General features: G+C 44.0%; 1 protein-coding gene across 1 annotated transcript in view; it reads right to left on the bottom strand.

The window, feature by feature from the left end:
• Positions 1-14,371, bottom strand: part of LOC126150704 (kinesin-like protein KIF13B) — a 135,153-nt gene that overhangs the window by 97,722 nt on the left and 23,060 nt on the right. The window contains exon 2 of the mRNA XM_049915893.1: positions 9,286-9,449. Coding sequence (XP_049771850.1) covers positions 9,286-9,449 — 164 coding nt within the window. The remainder of the gene's footprint in view (positions 1-9,285; positions 9,450-14,371) is intronic.

The following is a 14,371-nucleotide window of genomic DNA, read 5'->3' as shown; positions in this document are numbered from 1 at the left end:
TAAGATTTTGAGACAACATATCGTTAATATCTAGCTTACTACACGAGTATAATCAACGTTTTGTAATATATTACGCTTTCTATCTTGATATCATTTCGGTATCTGTACTGGATTAAGCAGAAGTCAGAAAACATACATGCTTATTTTGTGTCTGACATTAGACACATAAAATAATTTCCTTTCTTACAAAAGTTTACTAAAGCATTTCACGCATATTCTTTTGGAATCAATAGAAAACTAACGCTGCGTTTGAAATTGTTATTTTGTCTTCCACTCTTGTGGAAGCGGCGAACTGCAAGGATTCACCGTGGAAAAAGAAAACAAGCGTTCACTAAAGAACAGTCATTCTGTCGCTTGTTAAAAGAACTGTCAATATCTTTCAACTGACCACATGTAAAAACGATAACAACTGCTTTATTATCAGGAACTTCGGTGAAACTAAATTAACTGCACTACTGCATGAGTAAGGGCAGTGCTACAGTTCGCTGAATTATCAAAATCAGTGCTTGATTTCAACTATAAATGAGAGAAACTGTAACTGTCAGCTCCACTTCACACAGCGCGTAATGACAGGAATTCAGCTTTCTGCCCCGAGTCACGTGACTTAGATGTTGGTTTCAAGTGTTAACAGAGCAGAGACAGGGACTTGCGCGGTCTATGTTATACATGGTCTAGGGCTGACTTATTCACCTTGGAAAATTCTTCGCCAGTTTTGTCTTTGCCCGTAAATTTGGGGTAGCATTCATCTCAAGCTAGGCAAGAAGAGCCCAATGTCGTAGAGACGTAGGTACGCGTCATCATCATGAGTTTCACGAGTTGTCCTATCGACTGTTGCGTGCTTTCTGTATCTATCGACCCATCGACTGTTTCGTGATTCTTGAATCTCCATTGCTTGTGTGATTTCATTGCCCTGTGTTGCTAGCGTGTGCGTCGTTTCCAACAAGTGCGAAAGTTTTCGAGCAAATTCTCAAGGATAGTCTGAAAGATTTCGCCATCGGTAGCTTTCCAGCAACATTCAGAATTATCCTTGAGACAACTTTAATTTCTCAGTTTCACGTTTTTCTCCACGCGAATTATGCACACAATCCATTGGCCTTTATAAAAATGACGAAACACTTTAATTTCTCCCTATTTCACGTTTTGTGCACTTGATTTACGCACGATTTTCTTTTAAATGATTACGCGCTCTTCTTGACTTTCGTTATCGTTACGGTTCCTTCCTTCAGGCTTTCATTATGTTCATGAAACAAACAACAACATCCCAAATTGTTGGAATTACAGCTTAATAATTAATTCATCCTGGAGGAGCATACCACAGATCTGTTGACAATTATTATTTTTGTGCGTATGTATTTACCTTTAGCTCTGATGTTATCGGTGCAACTGCAGTGATCGATATGCCTACTCATGTAATCGATTTAGGTTACTGACGTCACGATGACGTAGCGTTACGTCACTATGACGTAGGGCTCTCTTCACCTAGGTTGAGATGAATGGCTACCCGTAAATTTGTTTTCTCCATTATCGTGTTCTAATCGAAAATGCAAATTCTTCATGTAACACCTAAAGGGGCCAATAATGAACACTTTTTAAATAGAAATCGACATACACACACGCAAATATCCTGACAAAATTCTTAATGAACAAACCGACTTAAAAAAATAAAAATTACGCTGACCATTTAACTGAAAGTATAGAACACGATAACAGATAAAAGAAATTTACGGGCAAAGACAACGCCAGCGAACATTAGCAAAGACTTTACTACTACCATACACAACTCTATAGATGAATAAGCCAGCCATATAACATTGTTGAATTAGCTGTCAACGGACGCTGTCAAACGTAAAGAAAATATTAAATAGCTCTTAGAGAATATTGCTCAGCAACAAATTACACTGCTGAGACATTACATATCTGGAGAATACCAATTTCGTCTGCGCTACACCTAAGATAAGTAGCAGTAGACGATATTAGAAAGCGAGAGCGTTAACGATATGTTATGGAAGTAAGTATCACGACAGATATACACAAAACTGTTATTAACAACAAGCAGACTTGGAAAGATGCACTATCTATTCCATATGTTTGGAGATAGCTTGATAAATGGGCATGGAGCCGAAATAAGCCGATATCATCAGAAAATAACATCTTAATAAAAAGTCTTTCACGACAGTAACGTTTTGGCTTACTATACACATATTGTTCTTACAACATGCATGACGCTGCCGGCCCAGAAGATTTCAAAATAGTTGCCTTTACTTGGGATTCTCATAAAAGATATTAAAAAATAAATCTTAAACTAATGATCGTAGAAATAGAGCTTTTTATTTTGTAATGAGTATAATTAGGGAAGAACACGGCAATCAGTCGCGTGTCAACTTATATTTTATTGCAGATCTAACTAATTTTCAGCTACGTTGTAGCCATCATCAGTGGATTCAGCAGCGGGTCATACAGACCCAGAACGCTTTTATAAGCCATATGATGATAAAACAACCTTACTCTAGCCACAGTTCACTTCACAGTCAACTCAGTGTGAGCTGAGCTATGGACGGTTTAATGTAATTTATTTTACTTGTATTTTGACACGCTTTATGGGTCTATATGACTCGCTACTAAACACACTTGTGGTGGCTACAATGAAGCTGAAATCTAGCTAGATCTGCAATAAAATACAGATCTTCATTGCTATGTTCTTCCCTGGCTATAATCAATTCACAGTCGCTGAACACAACGATTCCTAATGGGATCCAACCAGACTGCAACAGGTGTTACAGAGACAGTCCTCTGTACATTTCTTCATCTCATATCAGGGTTAAATATTAAAAGAAATAATAATTTCCATTTAAACAAAATTCTGAAATCTTTAAAAGCATCTGGTGGAACCGGAAAGGGCTAGACTTCTTGTGTTGCTCTAGTTTGAATAACAAAATATATTACCTATTAAAACGAGTGGAAACACTGAAAATATTAAATTGTTATTTTTTAGTGTAATAATGGAATTTTACAAATCATTTAACTTTCTATCGGAAAGTGTGTGACAGAAATATGAAAAATAGCATCTAATTTTATACTGTTATGTAAAATATACAACGCTTTTGAACCGCGTTAAGTTGTATATTACTTGCAAACTGATAAACATGGTCGAAATGTTTATATTTGCAATTAAGAAGGAAAACACAAACTTACATGTAATGCGAAGAAGAAATATTCTATTAGTAAAATCATTTCAGGTCAATGCGCAAACCGGCTCCTTTAAGAGGTACTGGTGTACGGTAAATTGTAACAATGTAACGTGCTGAAGTAGTATTGTATTTCTTGTCAGGGTAGTCCTTCGGCGAAATTTGAGCCCAATTACAAGGGGACTGAATGGGATAGTTCATATTTCAAATAAATTTTACTGAGACGTTATTGCTTCTGTTATCGTATACTTTCACCCGTGGCAGTTTTGCTACTAGTAATGATGCACGCTGTACATTACAGTATTGTACTTGGTTGCCTATAGCGTCCCTCTCACTTTGGTGCCCTAAGCACTTGTGTCGCTTAGACCTTAAACGGGACTTGGATACCATAAGATAGTGAAGCGAAAAAGGTATGAAAAACAGGGTATAGCCGGCCGAAGTGGCCGAGCGGTTCTAGGCGCTACAGTCTGGAACCGCGCGACCGCTGCGGTCGCAGGTTCGAATCCTGCTTCGGGCATGGATGTGTGAGATGTCCTTAGGTTAGTTAGGTTTAAGTAGTTCTAAGTTCTAGGGTACTGATGACCACAGAAGTTAAGTCCCATAGTGCTCAGAGCCATTTGAACCATTTTTTGAACAGCGTATATAATTAAAACGGCCAAAGAAAATACGGCAAAGTGGTACAAAACGACAGAAGACAAATAAAACGAGACCCACAGAAGATGATACATAGATGTCGAAGTTCTCTGGGTACTGCATGATGAAGAAGTCCCGTACTCCTTGACAGAGCGTAGGGGAACGATGCGGGAAACCCGCACCGCCGTACTACCAAGGTCGTAGTGGAGATGGTTTGCCATTGCCTTCCTCCGACCGTAACGGGGATGAATGATGATGATGAAGACGACACAACACCACCCAGTCATCTCGAGGCAGGTGAAAATCCCTGATGCCGCCGGGAATCGAACCCGGGACCCCGGGCTCGGGAAGCGAGAACGCTACCGCGAGACCACTGCATAGGGGGAAAAAAAATATACATTGCGTTTTCCAGAAAGCAGAGTGTTAAGGGACCAAGCTGTAGACCCGCATGTGGGATGCCCAGAAGGGCAGCCGTAAAGTACCGCCAGTATTTATCACAGGTATGTGTTGTCGAGATGACGTGAGGTAAAAGCACACAACCAGGTAATAGAAACAGCGCGAAAAATTGGCCAGGTGCAAGTAGGACAAGCGCACTGAAAGTTCCGTACAAACTTAATCCTTGACACAGACAGTTTACCCATTTTGGAAACCGAGGGTCTCGACGATTTTTGCCTTTTATCGACATTCATACTGGAAAGATATCGGTCCCAGGGATTTCAAGACATTCGAAAACGTTTTAATTTCAAGTTTGAAGTCGAAGAACAAACGACAGTTGCTGTTTTTTCGTGTGGTATACTTAAAAGTTAACCATTTTCTGATTTTTTTTTTCTTTATCGGCATCGTGAAAGCTTTCCTCTTGTCAAATTTGATGATTCTACATCAAGGGTAAGTATCCTATAGCTTTTAATGATTGAGTTTGCAGATATCAAAGATTGTGACATAAATGGCTGTATCTATTGATTGCATTGACTTAGAAGCTTAACATTTATACATCACCAAAGGACTACAGACCTGAGTATATGACGTGAAGTGTTAGGTCTACCCGTTCCCTAGAAAAAGGGGGCCTACAGACGGACAGAGGGACACACAGTCTGATAACATAAGACAAATTTTTTTCGTGTGATATAATTACAGATTAACAGTTTTCGATTTTTTTTTTATTTGGTTGTAGTGTGAAACCTTGCTTCTCGCGAAATTTCGTGATTCTAGGTCAACGGGAATTACCCTGTAGGTTTTTATGAGTGAGTTTGCGAGCATCAAAATATCTGACATATATGACTGTATCTTTTGATTACATTGACTTTATAAACTTCATTTTTTTACATCGCTATGAGACGATACACCTTAATATATCATATTAATTTCAACTTGATACGTTTTCTCGTTCCTGAAAAAAAGGGTTGTTATCGGTCGGAAGGGTGGACAGACAAACGGAGTCATCCTGTTAAGTGTACCTTTTTTCCTGAGTGACGTTCAGAACCCTATGAGACCCGCCAGGTTAGCAGAGAGCGCTTATGCGCTGCTTCCTGGTCTCGGGTAGGCGCGCCGGCCCCGGATCGAATCCGCCCGGCGGATTAACGACGTGGGCCGGTGTGTCGGCCAGGCTGGATGTGGTTTTTAGGCGGTTTTCCACATCCCGCTAGGTGCATACCGGGCTGGTCCCCACATCGCGCCTAAGTTCCACAACACGCAGACATTTGTAACACTTGCACACTATTTCATGATTACACTAGACGCAGACAGCTTGTTTAATATCTTTTGTGTGGGATCTAAAATTTAAAAACCTCTCTCACACCGGCCTGATTTAGCTTCGATGATCAGGATAGTAAAAACATGCGTATATTAAGGGAATTTTCATTGACAAAGCAGGCTTATCACATTCACACAGTTCAATACTGTTCTATCCTGATTAAATTGAGCTTAACTTAAATTCCATAAGGCAGTGAAGCAATTTCGAAGTCTCGGTGCGACGAAAATTGCAATCGATCTCCTGGAAACATTTGTAATAATTATTAACTTTCGGTGATCACATGGGGAAGACCGGAGATCTGCTGGTAAGACCGTGTTAGCCTATTTATTTGAAGTAACTGGATATCTTGAGCATACAAAACGGCAGGTTCGTCCAGTGTAAATCAGACGTTCCCCACTGATCCCGTGCAACACAGCGTAGTAAGCAGATACTGTCAATAATAATCAGTTAAATGATACGCGAACACACTTACTTTAGTTTAGTTCATGTATTAAATTCCTTCTCATACAGAGTCTCATCAAGATGGCGACTAGCTCAACAATACATACATATACATCCTTCTTTCACGACTAATCGGCAAGAAGTCTATTATTCTTTTTCCTAAGAGAAAACATAGATAGCAGAGAAGCTATTCCATGGAGTAAATGGACGCTCCAAGGAATAATTGGGCTTGAAACTACTTTGCATTGATAATCGGTAAGATAAGAACAGATATTTCGAGATATGTACAGAGTTATATAATTTATAAAATTTCTGAAAATATCGCGGAGAGACCGCTGCAAGAGACATTACACTTGGTTACACTGATTCCGTCCTGGAGGGTACGGGGTGGCGACAGGAAGGGCATCCCTTTACATTAACCTTGCCAAATCCGTTGTAACCACGCCGACCCTGCGCACAAAGGCGCAAAGTGAAAGTGAAAAGGCGTTCAGAACCCTACGAAGTACTTGCGCTACATCAAAAGGAGCAGACAATTAAGGTCACAGAATTCAGGTGGAACTCGTTCCACAGCCAGCGTTTGCTTTCTGGTGTAGCAGAGCAGTAGTGGGCAAGTGGGAGAGGTATCCTTGGTTCTGCATTATATTACTCATACAGAAGGTGTGTAAATTAAATCGTGAATAATGTTGCCTCCTGTAGTGAACAGTCACACCCATCTTCGTCCCTGTAAAGCTGAAATATCTGGTGGTGTAACTCGCGCAATATAACATGGGCCCTGCGCAGAAACGCGTCCACGCCCTGCGCGCTGGGTAAGCCCATTCCTTTGTTCTGAAGGGGCGGCTGCCCCAGTTGCATGTCGCCTGTCGATGTCTGCATTTTGAGTGCTCACACTACTGTTACTTTACTACGCTGCATGGCACTGCAGTCTTCATGGACGACAAATGTTGGGACTGTTCTTCATAATCAAGCATATGTGATTGTATGCAATGCCATTAAATATACGCTGAAGTGACAAAAGTCATGGGATACCAACCAGCATCGTGTCAGACCTCCTTTTGCCCGGCGTAGTGCAAGAAACTCGACGTTGCCTGAGCTCAAGAAGTCGTTGCTACTCCCCTGCAGAAGTACTGAGCCATGCCGTCTCTATAGCAAAGTGCTGCTAGTGCACGATTCTGTGCATGACATGACCTCTGCATTGTATCTTATGTTGGGCGATCTGGATGGACAAATCGAACTGTCCAGACTGTTCTTCAAACCAATCATGAACAACTGAGATACGATGCTACGGCGCATCGTAATCCATAAAAATTCCATCGTTGTTTGGCAACATGTAGTCCACGAACGGCTGCAGATGGTGTCCAAGTAGCTGACACAACCATTTCCAGTCACTGATCGGAACAGTTGGATCAGAGCACTCAGTCCATTGCATGTAAACACAGCCCACAACATTGTGGAGCCATCACCAGCTTGCACAGTGAGTTGTTGGCAACTTGGATCCATGGCCTTGTGTGGTCTGCGCCGAAATCAAACCCTATCGTCAACTGTTACCCACCGCGGTTCGGACTCATGTGACCCGGCCACGGTTTCCCAGTCGTCTAGGGTCCAAACGATATGGTCACGAGTCCAGGAGAGGTGCTGTTGGCGATGTCATGTTATTAGCAAAGGCACTTGCGTCGGCCCCCTGCTGTTAAAGCTCAACAACGCCACATTTCGTCGCAGCACGTCCCACATTAATTTCTGCGGTTTCTTGTCTGTTAGCACTGACAACTCTATGCAAACGCCGCTGCTCTCGGTCGTTAAGCGGAGGCCGTCGGCCACTGCGTTGTCTGTTGTGAGAAGAAATGCCTGGAATTTGATATTTTCGACACACTCTTGACACTGGGATGTCGGAATATTGAATTAGCTAACGATTTCCGAAATGGAATACCCCATGCCTCTAGCTCCAACTACCATTTCGCGCTAACAATCAGTTAATTCCAGAATGAGATTTTCACTCTGCAGCGGAGTGTGCGCTGATATGAAACTTCCTGGCAGATTGAAACTGTGTGCCCGACCGAGACTCGAACTCGGGACCTTTGCCTTTCGCGGGCAAGTGCTCTACCATCTGAGCTACCGAAGCACGACTCACGCCCGGTACTCACAGCTTTACTTCTGCCAGTTCCTCGTCTCCTACCTTCCAAACTTTACAGAAGCTCTCCTGCGAACCTTGCAGAACTAGCACTCCTGAAAGAAAGGATATTGCGGAGATATGGCTTAGCCACAGCCTGGGGGATGTTTCCAGAATGAGATTTTCACTCTGCAGTTTGGAAGGTAGGAGACAAGGAACTGGCAGAAGTAAAGCTGTGAGTACCGGGCGTGAGTCGTGCTTCGGTAGCTCAGATGCTAGAGCACTTGCCCGCGAAAGGCAAAGGTCCCGTGTTCGAGTCTCGGTCGGGCGCACAGTTTTAATCTGCCAGGAAGTTTCATATCAGCGCACACTCCGCTGCAGAGTGAAAATCTCATTCTGGAAACATCCCCCAGGCTGTGGCTAAGCCATGTCTCAGCAATATCTTTTCTTTCAGGAGTGCTAGTTCTGCAAGGTTCGCAGGAGAGCTTCTGTAAAGTTTGGAAGGTAGGAGACGAGGAACTGACAGAAGTAAAGCTGTGAGTACCGGGCGTGAGTCGTGCTTCGGTAGCTCAGATGCTAGAGCACTTGCCCGCGAAAGGCAAAGGTCCCGAGTTCGAGTCTCGGTCGGGCACACAGTTTTAATCTGCCAGGAAGTTTCAATCAGTTAATTCCCCGTCGTGGGAGCATAATCATGTCGGACACCGTTTCAGGTGAATCACCTGAGTGCAAATCACAGCTCCGCCAATGCACTGCCGTCTTATACCGTAGGTACGCGATACTACCACCATATGTATATGTGCTTACTGCTATCCCGTGACTTGTCGGAAACCACAGGCGGCTGGCTTCTATGACAAGGGTATTGGAAAATTGGCACAACGCTACGACACATGTCTAAATTAGAGCGGCGACTAGGTAGAGAAGTACCTGGAAGGTGCACCTAGCAAGTACAACAGTTTTGATTTTCATTGTGGTTTCCATTTCGCGACCGATCGTTCCTTACTTACCGAATAGCTCTCGTACATTGAGGCTCCAATAAAAGTACCAAAGAGGTCTACAACCACCCTGCCTGAAATCAAAATACCTACTAGCTCACCTCATATACCTTTTGGCACAAATAAGTGATCTCTGTATCCTTCGCTAGCCTGCTAGCAGAGCGCGCGGCCGTGACTCACCTGTCTGGCCGTAGGCGAAGATGCAGGCGTTGTAGCCCTGGAAGGCGTTGTCCAGGATGTCGCGGCCCAGGCAGTCGAACACGATCTCCTGACTCGCGAAGTTGGCGTCATCCTTGTCCAGCGAGTAGAAGCAGTGGTCGAACGCGAAAGACTTGGGTTGTTTCCTGCAACAGCCCACCAACAGCGTACTAAGTACCAACACAGCAAAGTCAAAAACCGACAAACAGTAACATTCATCAACATGAGTAATTACTAGGAACAAGAAAAATTCGTTTAATGTTTTTGGCAGTTTTCAGTAGTTTTTCGTCAATTTTTGTACAATTTTTTCCCTGTTTTGATATTAGTTCCTTATTTTTATCTTATTTCTCCGTTTTTCACTGTTATTTTGAAAATTTAAAATATACTGGGCTATTACAAATGATTGAAGCGATTTCATAAATTCACTGTAGCTCCATTCATTGACAGATGGTCACGACACACTACAGATACGTAGAAAAACTCATAAAGTTTTGTTCGGCTGAAGCCGCACTTCAGGTTTCCGCCGTCAGAGCGCTCGAGAGCGCAGTGAGACAAAATGGCGACAGGAGCCGAGAAAGCGTATGTCGTGCTTGAAATGCACTCACATCAGTCAGTCATAACAGTGTAAAGACACTTCAGGACGAAGTTCAACAAAGATCCACCAACTGCTAACTCCATTCGGCGATGGTATGCGCAGTTTCAAGCATCTGGATGCCTCTGTAAGGGGAAATCAATGGGTCGGCCTGCAGTGCGCGAAGAAACGGTTGAATGCGTGCGGGCAAGTTTCACGCGTATCCCGCGGAAAATTGGCTCATGCCACGACTGGAGACCGACAGCGCCGACTTCATCTTTCAACAGGATGGTGCTCAACCGCACTTCCGTCATGATGTTCGGCATTTCTTAAACAGGAGATTGGAAAACCGATGGATCGGTCGTGGTGGAGATCATGATCAGCAATTCATGTCACGGCCTCCACGATCTCCCGACTTAACCCCATGCGATTTCTTTCTGTGGGGTTATGTGAAAGATTCAGTGTTTAAACCTCCTCTACCAAGAAACGTGCCAGAAGTGCGAGCTCGCATCAACGATGCTTTCGAACTCATTGATGGGGATATGCTGCGCCGAGTGTGGGAGGAACTTGATTATCGGCTTGATGTCTGCTGAACCACTAAAGGGGCACATATCGAACATTTGTGAACGCCTAAAAAACTTTTTGACTTTTTGTATGTGTGTGCAAAGCATTTTGAAAATATCTAAAATAATAAAGTTATTGTAGAGCTGTGAAATCGCTTCAATCATTTGTAATAACCCTGTACATATCAATTATACACTCATGTTCAGAAAAAACAGAACACCTTGAACGCCTAGACATCAGACGTTCATATTCACAGTGCATGAACATTAGTATGTTCTGCAGAAATGACTAGCATTTCAGTCACCTCGGTTCAGCATGTGTCCTATTGCCCAGTAGGCACAGGCTCTGCCATGGGCCCTGATAGCTGTGGCCCGATGACAAGACATCGTCGTTTGGGAACATGTAGTCCATGAATATCTTTCAAATGGTCTTCAAGTAGCCGAAAACAACCATTTCGAGTCAATGATCGATTCGGTTGGACCAAACCACCCAGCTGTTTCCATGTAAACACAGCCGCCACCAGCTTGCACAACGCCTTGTTGTGAACTTGGATCCATGGCTTCGTGAGCTCTGCACCGCACTGCAACCCTACCATCAGCTCTTACCAACTGAAATCGGGATTCATCTGAACAAGCCAAGGTTATCCAGCCTCCAGGCGATGTCGCGCTGTTAGCAAACACATTCGCATCGGTCGTCCGCTGCCACAGCCCATTAACGCAAAGTTTCGCCGCACTGCTTTAACGGATATGTTCGTCGTGCGTTGTTGTTGTTGTTGTTGTGGTCTTAAGTCCTGAGACTGGTTTGATGCAGCTCTCCATGCTACTCTATCCTGTGCAAGCTTCTTCATCTCCCAGTACCTACTGCAACCTACATCCTTCTGAATCTGCTTAGTGTATTGATCTCTTGGTCTCCCCCTACGATTTTTACCCTCCACGCTGCCCTCCAATACTAAATTGGTGATCCCTTGATGCCTCAGAACATGTCCTACCAACCGATCCCTTCTTCTGGTCAAGTTGTGCCACAAACTTCTCTTCTCCCCAATCCTATTCAATACTTCCTCATTAGTTATGTGATCTACCCATCTAATCTTCAGCATTCTTCTGTAGCACCACATTTCGAAAGCTTCTATTCTCTTCTTGTCCAAACTATTTACCGTCCAGGTTTCACTTCCATACAAGGCTACACTCCATACAAATACTTTCAGAAATGACTTCCAGACACTTAAATCTATACTCGATGTTAACAAATTTCTCTTCTTCAGAAACGCTTTCCTTCCCATTGCCAGTTTACATTTTATATCCTCTCTACTTCGACCATCAGCAGTTATTTTGCTCCCCAAATAACAAAACTCCTTTACTACTTTAAGTGTCTCATTTCCTAATCTAATACCCTCAACATCACCCGACTTAATTCGACTACATTCCATTATCCTCGTTTTGCTTTTGTTGATGTTCCTCTTATATCCTCCCTTCAAGACACCATCCATTCCGTTCAACTGCTCTTCCAAGTCCTTTGCTGTCTCTGACAGAATTACAATGTCATCAGCGAACCTCAAAGTTTTTATTTCTTCTCCATGGATTTTAATACCTACTCCGAATTTTTCTTTTGTTTCCCTTACTGCTTGCTCAATATACAGATTGAATAACATCGGGGAGAGGCTACAACCCTGTCTTACTCCCTTCCCAACCACTGCTTCCCTTTCATGTCCCTCGGTCCCACATTGATTTCGGCGGTTATTTCACGCAGTGCTGCCTGTCTGTTAGCACTGACAGCTCTAAGCAAACGCCGCTGCTGTCGGTCGTTAAGTGAAGGCCGTCGGCCACTGCGTTATGCGTGGTGAGAGGCAATGCCCGAAATTCGGTATTTTCGACCCTCTCTCAGCACTGTGGCCCTCGGAATATCGAATTCCACAACTATTTCTGAAATGGAATGTCCCATGCGACTAGCTCCAACTACTACCACTACGGGTTCAAAGTGTGTTAATTCCCATCGTGCTGCCATAATCTCTTCGGAAACCTTTTCACAAGCATCACCCAAGTTCAAATGACAGCTCCGCGTATGCGCTGCCCTTTTATATACCTTGTGTACGTGATACTACCACCATCTGTATATGTGCATATCGCTATCCCATGGCTTTTGTGGTTCAAATGGCTCTGAGCACTATGGGACTTAATATCTATGGTCATCAGTCCCCTAGAACTTAGAACTACTTAAACCTAACTAACCTAAGGACATTACACAACACCCAGGCATCACGAGGCAGAGAAAATCCCTGACCCCGCCGGGAATCGAACCCGGGAACCCGGGCGCGGGAAGGGAGAACGCTACCGCACGACCACGAGCATGGCTTTTGTGACCTCAGAGAATATTGGTAGTAGTAGTTTGGGTTTCTTCCTCTAGTATCAATTAGCTTGCATCAGATTTAGTAATCGACGTGCACTACTGGACATTAAAATTGCTACACCAAGAAGAAACGCAGATGATCAACGGGTATTCATTGGACAAATATATTACACTAGAACTGATATGTGATTACATTTTCACGCACTTTGGATGCATAGATCCTGAGAAATCAGTACCCATAACAACCAACTCTGGCCGTAATAACGGCCTTGATACGCCTGGGCATTGAGTGAAACAGAGATTGGATGGAGTGCACAGGTACAGCTACCCATGCAGCTTCAACACGATACCACAGTTCATCAAGAGTAGTGACTGGCGTATTGTGACGAGCCAGTTGCTCGGCCTCCATTGACCAGACGTTTACAATTGGTGAGAGATCTGGAGAATGTGCTGGCCAGGGCAGCAGTCGAACATTTTCTGTGCCCGGAAAGGCCCGTACAGGACCTGCGACATGCTGTCGTGCATTATCCTGCTGAAATGTAGGGTTTCGCAGGGATCGAATGAAGAGTAGAGCCACGGGTCGTCACACATCTGAAATGTAACGTCCACTGTTCAAAGTACCGTCAATGCGAGCAAGAGGTGACCGAGACGTGTAACCAATGGCACCCCATACCATCACGCCGGGAGATCGGCCAATATGGCGATGACGAATACTCGCTTCCAATGTGCGTTCACCGCGATGTCGCCAAACACGGATGCGAGCATCATGATGCTGTAAACAGAACCTGGATTCATCCGAAAAAATGACGTTTTGCCACTCGTGCACGCAGGTTCGTCGTTGAGTACACCATCGCAGGCACTCCTGTCTGTGAAGCAGCGTCAAGGGTAACCTCAGCAACGGTCTCCGAGCTGACAGTCCATGCTGCTGCAAACGTCGTCAAACTGTTCGTGCAGATGGTTGTGTTGCAAACGTCCCCATCTGTTGCCTCAGGGATCGAAATGTGGCTGCACGATCCGTTACATCCATGCGGATAAGATGCCTGTCATCTCGACTGCTAGTGATACGAGGCCGTTGGGATCCAGCACGGCGTTCCGTATTACCCTCCTGAACCCACCGATTGCATATTCTGCTAACAGTCATTGGATCTCGACCAACGCGAGCAGCAATGTCGCGATACGATAAACCGTAATCACGATAGACTACAATCCGAACTTTATCAAAGTCGGAAACGTGATGGTAGGCATTTCTCCTCCTCACACCAGGGATCACAACAACGTTTCACCAGGCAACGCCGGGCAACTGCTGTTTGTGTATGACGAATCGGTTGTAAACTTTCGTCACGTCAGCACGTTGTAGGTATCGCCACCGGCGCCAACCTTGTGTGAATGCCCTGAAAAGCTAATCATTTGCATATCACAGCATCTTCTTCCTGTCGGTTAAATTCCGCGTCTGTAGCACGTCATCTTCGTGGTGTAGCAATTTTAATGGCCAGTAGTCTAGTTTACGTCGTAAAGGATGATTGATAGATACCTGACCACCAAAATGTGTCGGTCATTTCGGATTCTACGTTCAGTAGGAAGACCTGCTAC

The sequence above is a fragment of the Schistocerca cancellata genome, chromosome 2, assembly GCF_023864275.1.
Source record: "Schistocerca cancellata isolate TAMUIC-IGC-003103 chromosome 2, iqSchCanc2.1, whole genome shotgun sequence".
Taxonomy (NCBI): Eukaryota; Metazoa; Arthropoda; class Insecta; order Orthoptera; family Acrididae; genus Schistocerca; species Schistocerca cancellata.
The sequence above is the reverse complement of the archived record's forward strand: the minus strand, read 5'-3'. Positions and strand labels throughout refer to the sequence as shown.